The sequence below is a fragment of the Anomaloglossus baeobatrachus genome, chromosome 2 (assembly GCF_048569485.1).
Source record: "Anomaloglossus baeobatrachus isolate aAnoBae1 chromosome 2, aAnoBae1.hap1, whole genome shotgun sequence".
NCBI classification, from domain to species: Eukaryota; Metazoa; Chordata; class Amphibia; order Anura; family Aromobatidae; genus Anomaloglossus; species Anomaloglossus baeobatrachus.
The window spans coordinates 749,937,785-749,954,570 of record NC_134354.1 but is presented as its reverse complement, the minus strand read 5'-3'; the positions used below and the strand labels follow the sequence as shown (position 1 = coordinate 749,954,570).

At 47.4% G+C, this 16,786-nt stretch overlaps 1 protein-coding gene across 1 annotated transcript in view; it reads left to right on the top strand.

The window, feature by feature from the left end:
• Positions 1 to 16,786, top strand: part of CFAP300 (cilia and flagella associated protein 300) — a 105,604-nt gene that overhangs the window by 57,519 nt on the left and 31,299 nt on the right. Inside the window, exons 4-5 of the mRNA XM_075337469.1 lie at positions 6,214 to 6,380; positions 7,792 to 7,964. Of these exons, the coding sequence (XP_075193584.1) occupies positions 6,214 to 6,380; positions 7,792 to 7,964 (340 nt within the window). The remainder of the gene's footprint in view (positions 1 to 6,213; positions 6,381 to 7,791; positions 7,965 to 16,786) is intronic.

The following is a 16,786-nucleotide window of genomic DNA, read 5'->3' as shown; positions in this document are numbered from 1 at the left end:
GGAACAACCTCGTTACTGCTGCAGTAACGATTTTTGAGAATGGACCCCCATGTCACCGACGAGCGATTTTGCACGTTTTTGCAACGATGCAAAATCGCTCATAGGAGTCACACGCAACGGCATCGCTAATGCGGCCGGATGTGCGTCACAAATTCCGTGACCCCAACGAGTTTGCATTAGCGATGTCGTAACGTGTAAAGCCCCCTTTATGTGATCTTCGCATGACACTCGGTTCACGTTGGCAGCACAGCAGGAGTCGAGTGTCATGTAAGTGTCACTGCAACTGAGGTCCGACTGTGCGAGCGGACCTCAGGGCGCGGGCCGGTGCTGCGGAGGTAACCGTAACATAAGTAAGAGTCCAGTGTAAAGAAATACATTTTTAGGACCTGCTTAATGCGTATGCGTATTATGAATTAAAGGGAACCTGTCACCACTTTTTTGGCCTATATGCTGCGGCCACCACCACCAGGCTCTTATATACAGCATTCTAACATTAGATATATTGTAGCGTGTAAAGCGGGCTTAAGTCTGGAGAATTGAACTTCTTTTTTTTTTTTTTTTTCTTCATTTACTTTCTGTAATTTTAAGTTGTTTTTATAATTTTTTTTTTTTTTTTTTTTTTTTAATGAAAAAATAAAAACACAAAACATTAACCAAAATCGAACAAAATTCAACACCAGTACATAGTACAATAGGTCACGAAAAGACCATCTCAGTATCACTACAAAAAATATGTTACTAAGTCCTAAACTCCAAAAAACATGTCTTAGGCCGGAGTCACACTTGCGAGTGCCTCGCTTGTATCTTGTGCAAGTCTCTCATTGAACCACCCGGCACGGCCACACACTCTCCGGACAGGAGCATCTCAGCTGCATAGAGATACATGCAACCGATCCGCTCCTGTCCGGAGTGTGTGCGGCCATGCCTGGTGATTCAGTTGGAGACTCGCGCGAGTTACACGTGAGGCACTTGCAAGTGTGACTCCGGCCTTAAAGGGAATCTGTCAGCAGGATTTTATATCCCAAACTATTTATATGCCCATGTAGCGCTTTTAAAGACCAGTCCAGTAATACCTGTACGTGGCCAGTTCACTCCTCCATTACTGAGAAATCAGTATTTAAATTCATATGCAAATGAGGCTTAGAATCTATTTGTAGATCTGAAGCCTCCATCACTCCAGCTCTGTTCTTAGCACCACTTCCTCCTGCTTGACTGATGGCTTGAAGTCTGTTCTTAAAGGGTTAAGAGAAAAAAGTCTGCTTTTATTGTTATTCATCTAGTTTGTGTTTTAGTCTAGTAGTAAGTGAATGGAGCTGATCTACAATACCAGATGCAACTCATGGCCTAGATTGGCGCTATTTCGAGAGGGGTGGGTGGTAAGATATTATTTTGTGTGTTTTTGCAGCATATCACCTTGGAGGATATAACCCGTATTCTGTGCAGTGTTGTTTGCTAACCTTAAACTGGTTAGTACCTGTCCCTTCACCTGCAGGTTTATAGATCAGCTGAGCACCACTCCTTCTATATCCTGTGTTCCTAGTGATTGATGAGTCACATTGACAATCACTATCCCCACCCTTGTGACGAAACCCTATACTTGTGTGTAATTCTCCCCGAGGACAGACCCAGCCTTTCAGACACAATAGATAAAGATTATCAGTCAAGTCCCGGGTCTATCATTAAATTGTCACTATTTTGTAGGGTCAGCATCTTCAGTGTTTTAGAAAGCAGGCCGTCATTTGTTTAGGATTGGACCTAGGTAGTCCCGGTACCGGGTGAGCCCAGTTGGAAGGGGTTAGCTTTTTGTAAGATTTTTAGTATTTTCCCTTAACGTTGAGTTCTGTGAAGTTGTAGGAGTCTGGAATACATCTTATTCTGGAGGTGTTAGGACCCTTAAGCTATGTGCACACGTTGCAGAAATTTTCTGCACCAAATCTGCACGTCGTGGCAAAAAAACTGCGTCAAAATACAGGTGCAGTTTTGGTGCGGTTTTTGATGTCATTGAAGGCAATGGGTAAAGGTCCAGTGACACTAAGCAACTTACCAGCGATCCCAACAACGATAGGGATCGCTGGTAAGTTGCTAGGAGGTTGCTGGTGAGATGTCACACTGCGACGCTCCAGCGATCCCACCAGCAACCTGACCTGGCAGGGATCGCTGGAGCGTCACTACACGAGTTGCTGGTGAGCTCACCAGCAACCAGTGACAAGCCCCCAGCGCCGCGTGGAAGATGCTGCGCTTGGTAACTAAGGTAAATATCGGGTAACCAACCCGATATTTACCTTGGTTACCACCGCACGGAGCTACACGTGCAGAGAGCAGGGAGCAGCGCACACTGAGCGCTGGCTCCCTGCTCTCCTAGTTACAGCACACATCGGGTTAATTACCCGATGTGTGCTGCAGCTAAATGTGCACAGAGCAGGGGGCAGCGCACACCGCTTAGCGCTGGCTCCTTGCTCTCCTAGTTACAGCACACATCGGGTTAATTAACCCGATGTGTGCTGCAGCTACATGTGCACAGAGCAGGAGCCGGCACTGACAGTGAGAGCGGCGGAGGCTGGTAACGAAGGTAAATATCGGGTAACCAAGGACAGGGCTTCTTGGTTACCCGATGTTTACATTGGTTACCAGCCTCCGCAGAAGCCGGCTCCTGCTGCCTGCACATTTAGTTGTTGCTGTCTCGCTGTCACACACAGCGATGTGTGCTTCACAGCGGGACAGCAACAACTAAAAAATGGCCCAGGACATTCAGCAACAACCAACGACCTCACAGCAGGGGCCAGGTTGTTGCTGGATGTCACACACCGCAACATCGCTAGCAACGTCACAAAAGTTGTTCGTTAGCAGCGATGTTGCTAGCGATGTTGCTTAGTGTGACGGGGCCTTAAGAAACGTTGCTAAACCGGACCAATAATCATGCTGCAGATTTTTTTTCTGTTTCAAAATCTGCACCAAAACCGCACAGAAGAAATGCAACGTGTGCACAGTAAATCCAAAATACCATAGACTTTGCAGATTTTGATGCAGATTAAAAAAAAAAAAAAACTGTCAAAAACCACAGCATGTGCACAGGGCCTTACTGATAAAAACAATAGAGCAAGGTCCTAAAGACCCCTGGGTAAAGACATGGTACTGAGCATGTGCCACATTCAGTGTCTATAGGGATCGTGCACTACCATTTATAAACCCATAGAAGTGGATTGAGTAATGGTCACACATGCGAACTACTACTCTATTTACACTGGGTACATTGAATTGTTTAAAGTGTCCAAATGCTTAAAGGGATTGTCCAGGGCCGACATATTGATGCACTATGAACATTATAGGTCATCAATATCTGGTTGGGATCTGTCACCCGCAGCAGTCGGCCATTATTAACTGTGGTGGTTAACCGGATGCTCACAGTGCAGCTGCATTCACTGGGGTAGTTAACTATTTCAGGTACTGCAGATCTACTCCTATTAGAGTGAACAGAAGCTGCAGTCCCCGGGAACAGCCACTATACAATGTTCAGAGCTGTGCTGTTCTGTGCCCTACACTCTGTACATCTGACTACTGCTCGGTGTCAGATCCCTACTGATTTAAAGGGGTTGTCCACTACTTTTACATTGATGGCCTATCCTTTGGGGTACTTTACACGTTGCGACATCGCTAGCATCGGCTAGCGATGTCGAGCGCGATAGTACCCGCCCCCGTCGCACATGCGATATGTATTGATTGATACCGTAGCGAACATTATCGCTACGGCAGCTTCACACGCACATACCTTGTCGGAGACGTCGCGGTGACCGCCGAACAATCCCTCCTTCAAGGGGGAGGTGCGTTCAGTGTCACCGCGACGTCACTAAGCGGCCGGCCAATAGAAGCGGAGGGGCGGAGATGAGCTTCCCGTAACATCCCGCCCACCTTCTTCCTTCCGCATTGACGGTGGACGCAGGTAAGGAGATGTTCGTCGTTCCTGCGGCTTCACACACCGCGATGTGTGGAGCTGCAGGAACGACAAACACCGTACCTGCAGCAGGAGCAAGATTATGAAAATGAACGACATGACACAGATCAGCGATTTTTGACTGTTTTGCGCTCGTTCCTCGTCGCTCCTAGGATTTACACATTGTGATGTCGCTACCGGCTCCGGATGTACATCACAACAACAGTGACCCCGACAATATATCGGTAGCGATGTCGCAACATGTAAAGCCCCCCTTAGGATAGGTCATCAATGTCTGATCGGCTGGGGTCTGACACCTAGCCCCCACAATTAGCGGTTTCTGCTTCCGGCAGCTGCAGCCAAAGTGTTCGGTTCCGGAGCTGCCCTGTCAAATGATAGCGTCCGGTTACTACACATCCACTTCGTATTGATTTGAATGGGAGCCGGATGTATAGTACCCGGCTGCGGCTGCGATCTGTTGATGGGGCAGCTCCGGAACTGAGCATTTCCGGCACCGAGAGCAGTTGACCGGCAGGGTGCTACTAGTTGGACCCCGACCAATCAGACGATGATGACCTATCCTAAGAATTGGCCACTACTTTTACACTGATGGCCTATCTCTTTAAAAGGGGTTGCTCAAGACTTGCGTATAGGTCATCAATATGAAAGGATTGTTCCCATGGTATTGTTGGATAGTGTGTGTAAATCAAAGCAATTCTGCAATTTACTGTTTATTAAAATTCTTAGTCGCAATATTAACAGTTTTCTGTATTTACCGCTCATTGCCTTGGAGACCGACCACCACCGTCAGACAGCAGCCCACGTACAGTGCCTACAAGTACTTTTGTATTGATAATGTAAGGACTGTTTTGAAGTTGACAAGCATCCATTCACTACTCTGTTACCTCCTAACACCAGCCGGTTGCAGCCCAGTGCTTACAAACTAGACAGCAGCAGTGGTCGGTCTCCTAGGCAACTAGATATAAACAGTAAAGAGAAATGTATTACTATCTCAAGAACCAAAGTAAATATAGGACTTTTAGGTGTAGTGGTGTACCCAACATACGTCTGACCAGTAGTGGTATTGGATCAGTTAGGTCAGTATCGCCTCATTTGTTTGTTTGTTTGTTTTTGAACCGTTGGTAAAAAAAAAAAAAAATAACCACACGACAATCTGATTTGAATTTGATGTTACCAAAAACGTGGTAGGTAACCAGAATTGTATTTACAGAACCTGTCAAGGGACATAAGTGTGTAGTATGTAAAATAGCAGTGCATACTGGTGCTTAGAATAAATGGCAACTGTAGCGCCAGCGTCTCTGCAGAGAAACAAACTCACCGCCCCGGCCGGCTCAGCTTCTCCCCCGGCCGTCCACGTTTGCTGCGTTCTCCTTCCGCTCCCAGGGTCTGTGCACGCACCTAGGTCCCCCGGGAGTGTGTTTAGGACTTGCGCTTGTGCAACGGCCCTCCCCTTAAAGGGCTAGTGCGTTATTTCCAGGAAATACCTCTCACCCACAGGCTGAAAGGCACTATGTTTTTAATGCTCCTTCCCATTAGGGTAGGTGCCAGCACAACATTGCCAGTTAGTCAGTGTCCTGTCTGTCTAGCTAGTTGTCAGGTCCCGTTACCCCTGTTTGCCTTCCCATATCTGCCTGTCCTTGCCGTGCTCGCCAGTCATGTCCATACCCACCTGAGTCTGTCACCTCTCCTGGGGGTCAGCTGCCACAATCCCGGTCACTGCCCTGAGAGTGGTACCTGACATCTGCCTAGTGGTGGGCGCTTAGTTAAGCCCCTCCCACTACACACTAAGGGGTAATCCTGGGTCCCCCCCTGTGGTCCAGTGGATCCACTTACCCCGCTCGCTGCCTGTACACCGGCCGTGAGCATTACAGTAACAAGGATGTTCTCAAAGGGGTTGTCCTATAAATAAAATGTGTTAACTATATAGAGGTCTAAATGATAAATGTGTGATCACTGGGGATCTAACTGCTCAGACCCCCACTGATCAGGAGAAAAGGGGTCCTAACGTCCCCTGTGCGAATTAAGTGATAGTGAGCATGTGCAGCCATCGCTCCATCTACAGGTGGTCACACGCTCATTGACGCTTCATTCGCACAGGAGACTTTAACATCCTTATTCATTGAGGGTCTCAGCAGCCAGGCCCAGAGCAATTATACATTTCCCGTCTATTCTGTGGAAAGTTGTTTGTTGTCCCATTAGCGGATGTTGATTATTTTAAAATATTTTTTTACATGTAATTGTAATGATGACCCTTATCCTTACAGGGACCGGCATTAAGAAAGTTGAAGCAAAGGAAATCCCGTGCAATCATCTGTCCATGTCGCTGTTCGATCGCTTGCAGAAAGAAAATATTGTCAAGGAAAGTGGCTATATCTCAAAATGCCTCGATGAGTATGTGGACGATTTTGTTGTCTCCGATGAGCTTCGTAAGGTAGGTGCCGCAGTGACATTATGAATTATTGACTTCCCTACCTTATTTGTGGCATATCGCTGGGACATACCATGGCTTATTGATCGGCGGATGTATGTACTCATAGACGTGTCATTACTTATAGCACACCAGTCATTTCAGAATAAGATGTTCACTGTATATACATGATGAATAACACTATTTTTGGTCATTTTATGACCTATTCTGAAGGTCACCAGTTTCTCTAGTTTTCAGTTGTCTCTCAGCTAGTGGGTGGACACCAGCTGCTGCTATGATTTTTCCCATACATCTCACACACAGACATGAGGGATTCCTGCTTTCCTGTTCCTATGCAGCACACAGACAGAAGCATCAGCATGGAGGACATTATACAGCAGGACTGAGCAGTGTAGCTGTGAATACTGCTCTCGGATGAAACATAACCCTAACTAGGAATGCCGCAACTGTGTTCTTTTGCCTCTTTCCATCCCTCTGATTCTCCTCCATAGACTTTAGTAGGTAGCTGTAATCTGATGTCTTAGTGAGCTTGAAGGCCATTTTGTTTTACCAAGAGAGAGTTATTGTTTGGGGGTTTTTTTTGTTTATTTTTTAAAGTGGTTGAGGCCAGAAGGGCAGAAAAAAGGAGAAGTGGCTCATAAGTGGAGAAGAAAGGAGATTTCTCTGATATACTGTATATGTTACCGGCAATGTGTCAAAATAAGCATTCTATAGAATACCTAGGCAATGTATACAATGCCGGAAATGGGTCGTCAAAGTATGAAATACATCAGATGTTCATACATAGTCATAGTCATTCTATAGAATACCTGAATGACAAACAGGCGGAGTGTAGAATACTACAGGGGTGCTCCGTCCAAATGTAGGTGGACACAGCAGGCAGCAGCAGATCTGTGAAACTGGCTCAGTTGCTCTTATAGCATTAAAATACCATTCTTGACTCCTGTGCTGCAACAAATAGTCAGGAATGACACTTCTGATTCCTTTTTTTTTTTTTTCCCAGCAAAGATATCCTGTTGTTCATTTTGCATTTCTTCTTTAATTTCCTTTTTTACTGTTTGTTACTAAAGACTTTTCCAATCTGGGTATTATATCAGACTTTGCCTGAGCAGTTCTTGTCATTCTTTATAATATCTAGACATTTTATGTAATGGCTAACTTTTCCAATCTGGGCACCTAGACATTTTATGTAATGCCTAGGAAAAGTATAGAACAACTCAGATATTTCATATTTTGCCTGAAAATGACAGGGATTGTATACATTGCTATAGAATGCCGGGTTTTCATACATTGCCTGTAACATATATATTACAGTTTCTTATTTGCTTGTACTATTGATTCATGCAAAGTTTATTCAACTGAAAGTGACCATCTAATGAAGTCATCTATTTTCTTCTGAATATTTTTGTTTTAGGTCCTTCTTCTGGAAGATTCTGAAAAGTATGAGATATTCAGCCCGTCTGATAGACAGGAGTTTCTCTTTCTTCTCTTCAAACATCTCTGCCTTGGAGGATCTGTCTGCCAGTTTGAAGATACAGTAGATCCATACTTACAAATTACAAAATCCATATACAAGGAATTGCTGAGGTGAGACCATATTTCATTTTTTTTTTTTTATTTTTTTTTTAAAAGGTTATTTAGTTGTTTTTGTATGGTGATGATTTATTTTTTTCTTTGTCGCTCCATTGGGAGACCCAGACAATTGGGTGTATAGCTTCTGCCTCCGGAGGCCACACAAAGTATTACACTTTAAAAAACTGTAACCCCTCCCCTCTGCCTATACACCCTCCCGTGCATCACGGGCTCCTCAGTTTTATGTTTTGTGTGGAAGGAGGCACACATCCACTCATCTTCTCATTTTAGTTATATCGGTTGGAAGAAAAGTGGGCCCCCACGGGGCCCCCGGCATGTTCCCTTCTCACCCCACTATGTCGGCGGTGCTGTTAAGGTTGAGGTACCCATTGTGGATACAAAGGCAGGAGCCTCATGCCGTCTCCTTCACCATCCCTTAGCGGCTCTGGGAGAAGTGGGATCCTGAGCGGTCATCCAGTCACTGGGACCGTGCTCCCTCCGCAGCCCCTGGGGGAATCTGTCGGACAGGAGTTTGTTTATCCTCAGGGACCGGGCCCTGCATCACTAAGGTACTCTGTACCCCCATGGGGGATGTGCATGGAGCGCCTGCATCCCGGACGCTGCAGCAGCTGCTCATTTGTGATGGCCGGCGGACTTCCGCGCCGACCGCGCCTGTTTGTCGGCCGCGGTATTAAATTTAGTCCCCGGCTTCAATTGCGGCCTAGTAGCAAAACTCCCGCCCCCGGGCCTGTCTATCGGGGATAAGGGCGGGACTGCCGACCTGACGTCGGCTGTGAGGGCCAGGGCATCCTGTATGTTCCTCCCCCCCTCACTGATCACTGTGGGGACTCCAGATTTCCGCACTTTTCTAACGCCGCCCACGGCTCCTCTCCTCCCCTGAGAGCTCCGGCAGCCATTTCTTTTGGCATTCTGCCTGTGGAAGATTCCCTGGAAAGAGCTCTGCAACGCTGGGAGGCCTAAGGCAGGGAATCTGGAGGACACACACTCCGCTTTTTAGCGGTCGGTAAGCCACACCGGTCACCCGGTGCTGGTCCCCTTAGGGTGCCGGAATAGATACTATATATATTTATATATTTCTGTTCGGTCGGGCTGTATACCCTTCCCATATACCCTCAGTGATCACTCTCCTAGGAGACAACAGCATGTCGTCCACAAGGAGCAAGGGGGCCAAGACACAGGGTTATTTTGCGACCTGTACCTCTTGTGCGGCTAAGTTACCTGCGGGTTCCACCTACCCTCACTGTGAGCAATGCTCAACCCCTGTTTTGCTTCCACAACCGGAGCCTCGGTCACTAGTGGGCCCCTCGGCTCAGGTAGAATCCCTTGCCCCCCCTGTCCAGGCGGCAGGGACAGAGTTTGCAGTTTTTGCTGAAAAACTCTGAGTCACTCTCACAATCCATGGCTCAGTCTATGGACAAATGGTCTGCCAAGCTGCTTGAAGCTTTGCAGTCCAGAACGGTCCCTACACAGGCCCCGGGCCCTGTTGGATCTTCAAGAACATCTCCGCCCCCCGAGCGAGCCGATGCACTTTTTCAGGCGGTGAACGCTCTGAAAACAGAAGGAGTTGTGATCCCTGTTCCCCTCCAGGAACATGGTCGCGGCTTTTACTCCAACTTGTTTGTGGTGCCAAAGAAGGACGGCTCGTTCCGTCCCGTTCTGGACCTCAAACTGCTCAACAGACATGTGAGCACCAGACGGTTTCGGATGGAATCTCTCCGCTCTGTCATCGCTTCAATGTCACAAGGAGACTTCCTAGCATCGATCGACATCAAGGATGCTTTTCTCCATGTGCCGATCGCACCCGAACATCAACACTTTTTGCGCTTCACCATCAGGGACGAACACCTTCAGTTCGTGGCATTGCCTTTCGGCCTGGCGACAGCCCCACGGGTGTTCACCAAGGTCATGGCATCTGTTGTGGCGGTCCTACACTCTCAGGGCCACTCGGTGATTCCCTACTTAGACGATCTTCTGGTCAGGGCACCCTCTCAGTTGGCGTGTCAAAACAGCCTTTCCGTCGCTCTGGCGACTCTCCAGCAGTTCGGATGGATCATCAACTTTCCAAAATCCAAGTTGACACCGACCCAATCACTGACGTACCTTGGGATGGAGTTTCATACTCAGTCAGCGGTAGTCATGCTACCGCGGGACAAACAGCTTTCTCTGCAGGCAGGGGTGCAATCTCTTCTTCGGGGTCAGTCACACCCCTTGAGGCGCCTCATGCACTTCCTGGGGAAGATGGTGGCAGCGATGGAGGCAGTGCCCTTCGCGCAATTCCATCTGCGGCCACTCCAGTGGGACATTCTCCGAAAATGGGACAGGAGGTCGACTTCACTCGACAGGAACGTCTCTCTTTCCCTTGCAACCAAGACGTCACTTCAGTGGTGGCTCCTTCCCAACTCTGTCGCAGGGGAAATCCTTCCTACCCCCCACCTGGGCTGTGGTCACGACGGACGCGAGCCTGTCAGGGTGGGGGGCGGTTTTTCTCCACCACAGGGCTCAGGGAACCTGGACTCCGATAGTCATCCCTTCAGATCAATATTCTGGAGATAAGGACAGTGTATCTAGCCCTATTGGCCTTTCATCGGTGGCTGGAGGGCAGGCAGATCCGAATCCAGTCGGACAACGCCACGGCCGTCGCTTACATCAACCACCAAGGCGGCACTCGCAGTCGTCAAGCCTTCCAGGAAGTCCGACGAATTCTGCAGTGGGTGGAAGCCACAGCTTCCACCATCTCCGCAGTTCACATCCCGGGCGTAGAAAACTGGGAAGCAGATTTTCTCAGCCGACAGGGCATGGACGCGGGGGAATGGTCTCTTCACCCAGACGTGTTTCGAGAGATCTGTCGCCGCTGGGGAATGCCGGACGTCGATCTCATGGCGTCACGGCACAACAACAAAGTCCCGGCATTCATGGCCCGGTCTCAAGATCACAGAGCTCTGGCGGCGGACGCATTAGTTCAGGATTGGTCGCAGTTTCGACTTCCCTATGTGTTTCCTCCTCTGGCGATGCTCCCCAGAGTGCTGCGCAAAATCAGGTCCGACTGTCATCGCGCCATTCTCGTCGCTCCAGATTGGCCGAGGCGGTCGTGGTACCCGGATCTGTGGCATCTCACGGTGGGTCAACCATGGGCGCTCCGAGACCGCCCAGACTTGCTGTCTCAAGGGCCGTTTTTCCATCTGAATTCTGTGGCCCTCAACCTGACTGTGTGGCCATTGAGTCCTGGCTCCTAGCGTCCTCAGGGTTATCTCAAGATGTCATTGCCACTATGAGACAGGCCAGGAAACCAACGTCCGCCAAGATCTATCACAGGTCTTGGAGGATCTTCTTATCCTGGTGCTCTGACAAGGGTTTTACTCCCTGGCCCTTTGCCTTACCCACTTTTCTTTCATTCCTTCAATCCGGAATGGACAAGGGTTTGTCTCTCTGCTCTCTCAAGGGACAAGTATCGGCGCTTTCCGTATTTTTTCAAAAGCGTCTAGCCAGGCTTCCGCAGGTCCGCACGTTCCTGCAGGGAGTTTGCCACATAGTCCCACCTTACAAGCGTCCGCTGGAACCCTGGGACCTCAACAGGGTGCTAACGGCTCTTCAGAAACCACCTTTCGAGCCGCTGCGGGAGGTCTCTTTATCACGTCTTTCGCAAAAGGTGGCAATTCTAGTGGCAGTTACATCGCTCCGTAGAGTGTCGGAGCTGGCAGCGCTGTCATGCAAATCCCCCTTCCTGGTTTTTCACCAGGATAAGGTGGTTCTACGTCCGGTCCCGGAATTTCTCCCTAAGGTGGTATCCCCTTTTCATCTCAATCAGGATATCTCCTTACCTTCATTTTACCCTCATCCAGTTCACCAATGTGAAAAGGATTTGCACTCATTAGATTTAGTGAGAGCACTCCGGCTCTACGTGTCTCGCACGGCGCCCCTGCGCCGTTCAGATGCCCTCTTTTGTCCTTGTCGCTGGCCAGCGTAAGGGTTCGCAGGCTTCCAAGTCAACCTTGGCTCAATGGATCAAGGAACCGATTCTTGAATCCTACCGTTCTTCTGGGCTTCCACTTCCTTCAGGGTTGAAAGCCCATTCTACCAGAGCCGTGGGTGCGTCCTGGGCATTGCGGCACCGGGCTACGGCTCAGCAGGTGTGTCAGGCAGCTACCTGGTCTAGTCTGCACACTTTCACGAAACACTATCAGGTGCATACCTATGCTTCGGCAGACGCCAGTCTAGGTAGGCGAGTCCTTCAGGCGGCGGTTGCCCACCTGTAAGAGGGGGTCGTTTTCGGCTCTTTTTATCGAGGTAGTCTTTTACCCACCCAGTGACTGCTTTTGGACGTCCCAATTGTCTGGGTCTCCCAATGGAGCGACAAAGAAGAAGGGAATTTTGTTTACTTACCGTAAATTCCTTTTCTTCTAGCTCCTATTGGGAGACCCAGCACCCGCCCCTGTTCCCTTCGGGCTGGTTGTTCTTTTGTGTACACATGTTGTTCATGTTGAATTGTTCTTTTGGTTCATGGTTTTCAGTTCTCCGAACATCCTTCGGATTGAATTTACCTTAGACCAATTTATAAGTTCCTCCTTCCTGCTTTTGCACCAAAACTGAGGAGCCCGTGATGCACGGGAGGGTGTATAGGCAGAGGGGAGGGGTTACACTTTTTTAAAGTGTAATACTTTGTGTGGCCTCCGGAGGCAGAAGCTATACACCCAATTGTCTGGGTCTCCCAATAGGAGCTAGAAGAAAAGGAATTTACGGTAAGTAAACAAAATTCCCTTCTTTTTTTGTGTTTGCAAAGTATAGTGGATACTGATTAGTAATAAAATGGATTCCATTAACCTCTACTCTAGGGTTTCTCAAACTTTCCCTACTGAAGCCTATCCAGAAAGACCAAGGTAAAACCCAGACTACGGCACATTAGCCCAAGTTATACCCAGGCCTTCTCGCTCTGTCCATTATGATGCCAGAGCCTCACCGGGCTGGCCCGGGGGATGCCAGGGCCTTGCCGGTCCGGCCCGGGGGATGCCAGGGCCTCGCCGTTACACCACTCTGTGTATGCCGGTGCACCTCGCTATGTGTGCTCCAGTTCACTCTGTGCGCATGTTTCTGCCTCTTGAGCATCACACGTCTAACAAGTAGAGATGATATATGGTATATTATATAGGTAAATGCTACTGTAATTAGTAAATGAAATGTATCATGCCATTATTTAGCCTCAATCTATCCACACTAACCCATTAATATCAAATCAGTTATATAAGGCATTAATATTAGTGCAGTGAAAGTTGACATATAGAGGGTAGCTATCTATTACTAACAATGAGGTAAATAATTCTGAAATTGCTTCCAGCATAAGGTAATGCCTACGGAATCTGCTGCATATAGATAATCGAATCAGGGTTACAATGCTAAGGTCCGGTGTCTACATGCGATGTCCTCGCCAACGTGCGTTTCAGCTTGCCTTTGTCAGGGATATATATTATAATATGGGGCACAATATATGGGCACTAAACTGGCATATTTGTAATTCTCCAGAAAGAGTGTGAATGTTACAAAATAGTCACTGCAGCTGTAGATTAATTAATTGAGAAGTGCAATTTTTATAATGTCATATTTATTTATTTATTTTTTTTGCTTCTCTGGTACATTTAGGGGCTCTGCAAATGTCGACTACAAATTATTTTAGCAAAATCTGTGCTTCAAAAACCAGATAGCACTCCTTCCTGCTCAGCCTTGCTCTGTGGCCAAGCAGTAGTTTCTGATGACCTATAGGGTCACCGCTCTGTGTGCGCAGGTACACCGCTCTGTGTGCGCAGGTACACTGCTCTGTACATGCCGGTACACCTCGCTGTGCACACCGGTACATCCTGCTGTGTGCGCCGGTACATCTCTCTTTAAATATAAATAAATAAATCTTTATTTTTATATAGCGCTAACATATTCCGCAGCACTTCACATACATCAGGAACGCTGTCCCCATTTGGGCTCACAATATAAATTCCCTATATGTATGTCTTTGGAGTGTGGGAGGAAACCGGAGTACCCGGAGGAAACCCACGCAAACACGGGGAGAACATACATGCGCGCCAGTACACTGCTCCGTTACACCGCTTTGTGCGTGCTGGTACACCTCGCTGTGCGTGCCAGTACTCCTCGCTGTGCACGCCGGTGCACCTGTGGGTGCGCCAGTACATCTTTGTGTGCACTGGTACACTGCTCTGTTACGCTGCTCTGTGCGTGCAGGTACACTTCGCTGTGAGCGCCGGTACACCTCTCTTTGCGCGCTGGTACACTGCTCCATTACACCTCTCTGTGCGTGCCGGTACACCACTCTATGCGTGCCGGTGCACCTGTGTGTGTGCCAGTACACGTCTGTGGGCGATAGTACATTGCTCTGTACGTGCCAGTAAACCTCCCTATGCGTACCAGTGCACCTCTGCTGTGCGTGCCAGTACACTGCTATGTGCGCTCCAGTGCACTGCTCTGTGCGCATGTTTCTGTCTCTTGAGAAGCACACTTCTAACAAGTAGAGCTGAGCGAACCCATTGAGGTTCGGTTCACTGGCAGCAAACTAATCGAACCTCTACGTGACCGAACCTTGCCCAAGAAGGTTCGGAATCACTAATTGGCAGTTTGAGTTTCCACCCACATACAGCCAGCCATAAGCAGATCACTTCCAGGATATGGTGGGCTGGCATGTTAATTCTTTTTTTTTTTTTGTGTTACACACTTCATCCGATCACGCTGTTGTTACCCCAAGTGCGAGCTGCAAGCGGCTCGCTCGAGTTAAGTTCGCATGTAAAGCATCTGAAGCCGGAGCCCTGTTTTTTTTTTTTTAAGTTGGTGTTCATTTCAAAAACCGAACCTCGGGTTCGCTCATCTCTAATAAATATTTTCCGCGATCTGTGGGAAAACAAAAATTTAAATAGTCAATCACTATTTGTTTTAAAATGGTATTTTTTTCATTAATAATAATCCCCATTTATTCTAGTATACAAGTGAGAAAAGAAATCTTAATTTTGACAACTCCTATGTGAAGTTTGTGCTGGCCGTTGACACATGCTTGCCATCCACACGTTACAGAATACGCAGGCTTTTTTATTACCAATAAACTTTGAAAGACGGAAACGTTTGCAGTTCACAAGAACAATTTCACCGCTGCCCTTTAATAAATCAGCACAACGGGAAACAGATGGGGACAAGGCCGCGAACGGCAGTCCTAAATGAGGACAATTTAGGCTAATTAAAGCCCAAAATGAGCAGAAAAAGCACTGAATGAGGTCTTTGTGCGAGTCACGTGAGCCTTCATGATTTCCACCATCTTTCCGTATGTGGAGTTGCGCCATCATGTTTACTTTTCCTAATATCGTTTTTGGAAGCAGGTTAATGTTAGAAATTATTTAGGTAAAGAAAACAATCCCGCTTCTCAGAGGACGAGAGCACCTTTATGGAGGTTACTACAGCAAACATGCCCTCCAAGTGAACCTGACGGGGGTACGTTACCAAAATGCTGGAAATAGGAGCAGAAAAAAAAGTCAACATGGAGTCTGCTCACTTTCATCATCCTTTCTCCAGAGGTTATTAAAAGAGGAAAAGGAAACAAGCGGTGCAAGTCTTGTGTGTGCTCCATTATATCACCGCTGCCTTGTACACATCCACACATAATAGCTTCCATTCAGCTAGAAATTTTCCCAGACTGGTGCAGCATCTGTGCTCCATAAGCCTCGCGAAAGCGCTGAGGAACTGCAATCCTGCTACACTGTCAGGACACTGGCCCACTATAACGTGTTTATATAAATCCCACACCAGCTTAGGCTATGCTCCGACCACATGTAACGAGCGAGCACGTTATTTGATCTAGCTCCCTGGTCATTACTTCCAACAGGGCTACCGGTATAGGTTTTAGGTCATTCATCCAGTTTTGATTCCCCACAACCTCCTATACACATGCATACTCAGTTTGGCCGAGCGTGCATGCGTTCTGAAAAGGGAGAGGGACGTTAACCACTGCCAGACTGGAGATCAAAAGATTGTTCACAACATGTGTCATCAGATAAATATCCAAGACTTATCAAGGTATTAACTCGAGGGCAGCCACTTTACAGCTACTACTCACAGCATTTCCTGACAACAACGAGTTATCATTTGGAGTTTTAGTTTCATAACCGCTGACGTTCTTGAGGGCGCCAATCCTTGTGTATGGCCACAGATAGATAGATAGATATGAGATGGACTAATAAATGTATGAATGTAAAGATGGAAGGAGAGATGGATAGCTAGAAAGATACAGATGGATGGGATAGCTTTGGATACATTCAGATAGAAGGGGTTTGTGGATAACTGTGGATGGATACATGTAGATTGATACATGTTTATGGATAGATGGTAGCTATGAATAGTTATGGATAGATGTGGATGGATAGTTATGGATGGTTAGTTAGGGATAGTTATGGATGGATAGTTAGGGATAGATCTAGATGGAAAGCTATGGATGGATAGTTGGGGATAGATCTGGATGGATAGGGATAGATGTGGATGGTTAGTTAGGGATAGATATGGATGGATAGTTGGGGATAGATCTGGATGGATAGCTATGGATGGATAGTTAGGGATAGATATGGATGGATAGTTAGGGATAGATGTGGATGGATAGTTATGGATAAATATGAATAGATAGATATGGATAGCTATGAATGGATACTGACAGATATGAATGGATAATTGTGGATAGATATGAATGGAACGTTATGGATGGCTATGGATGGCTGGCTATGGATAGTGATGGATAGCTATGGATAAATAGTTTATTGATGGATAGATGTGGATGGATAGTTATG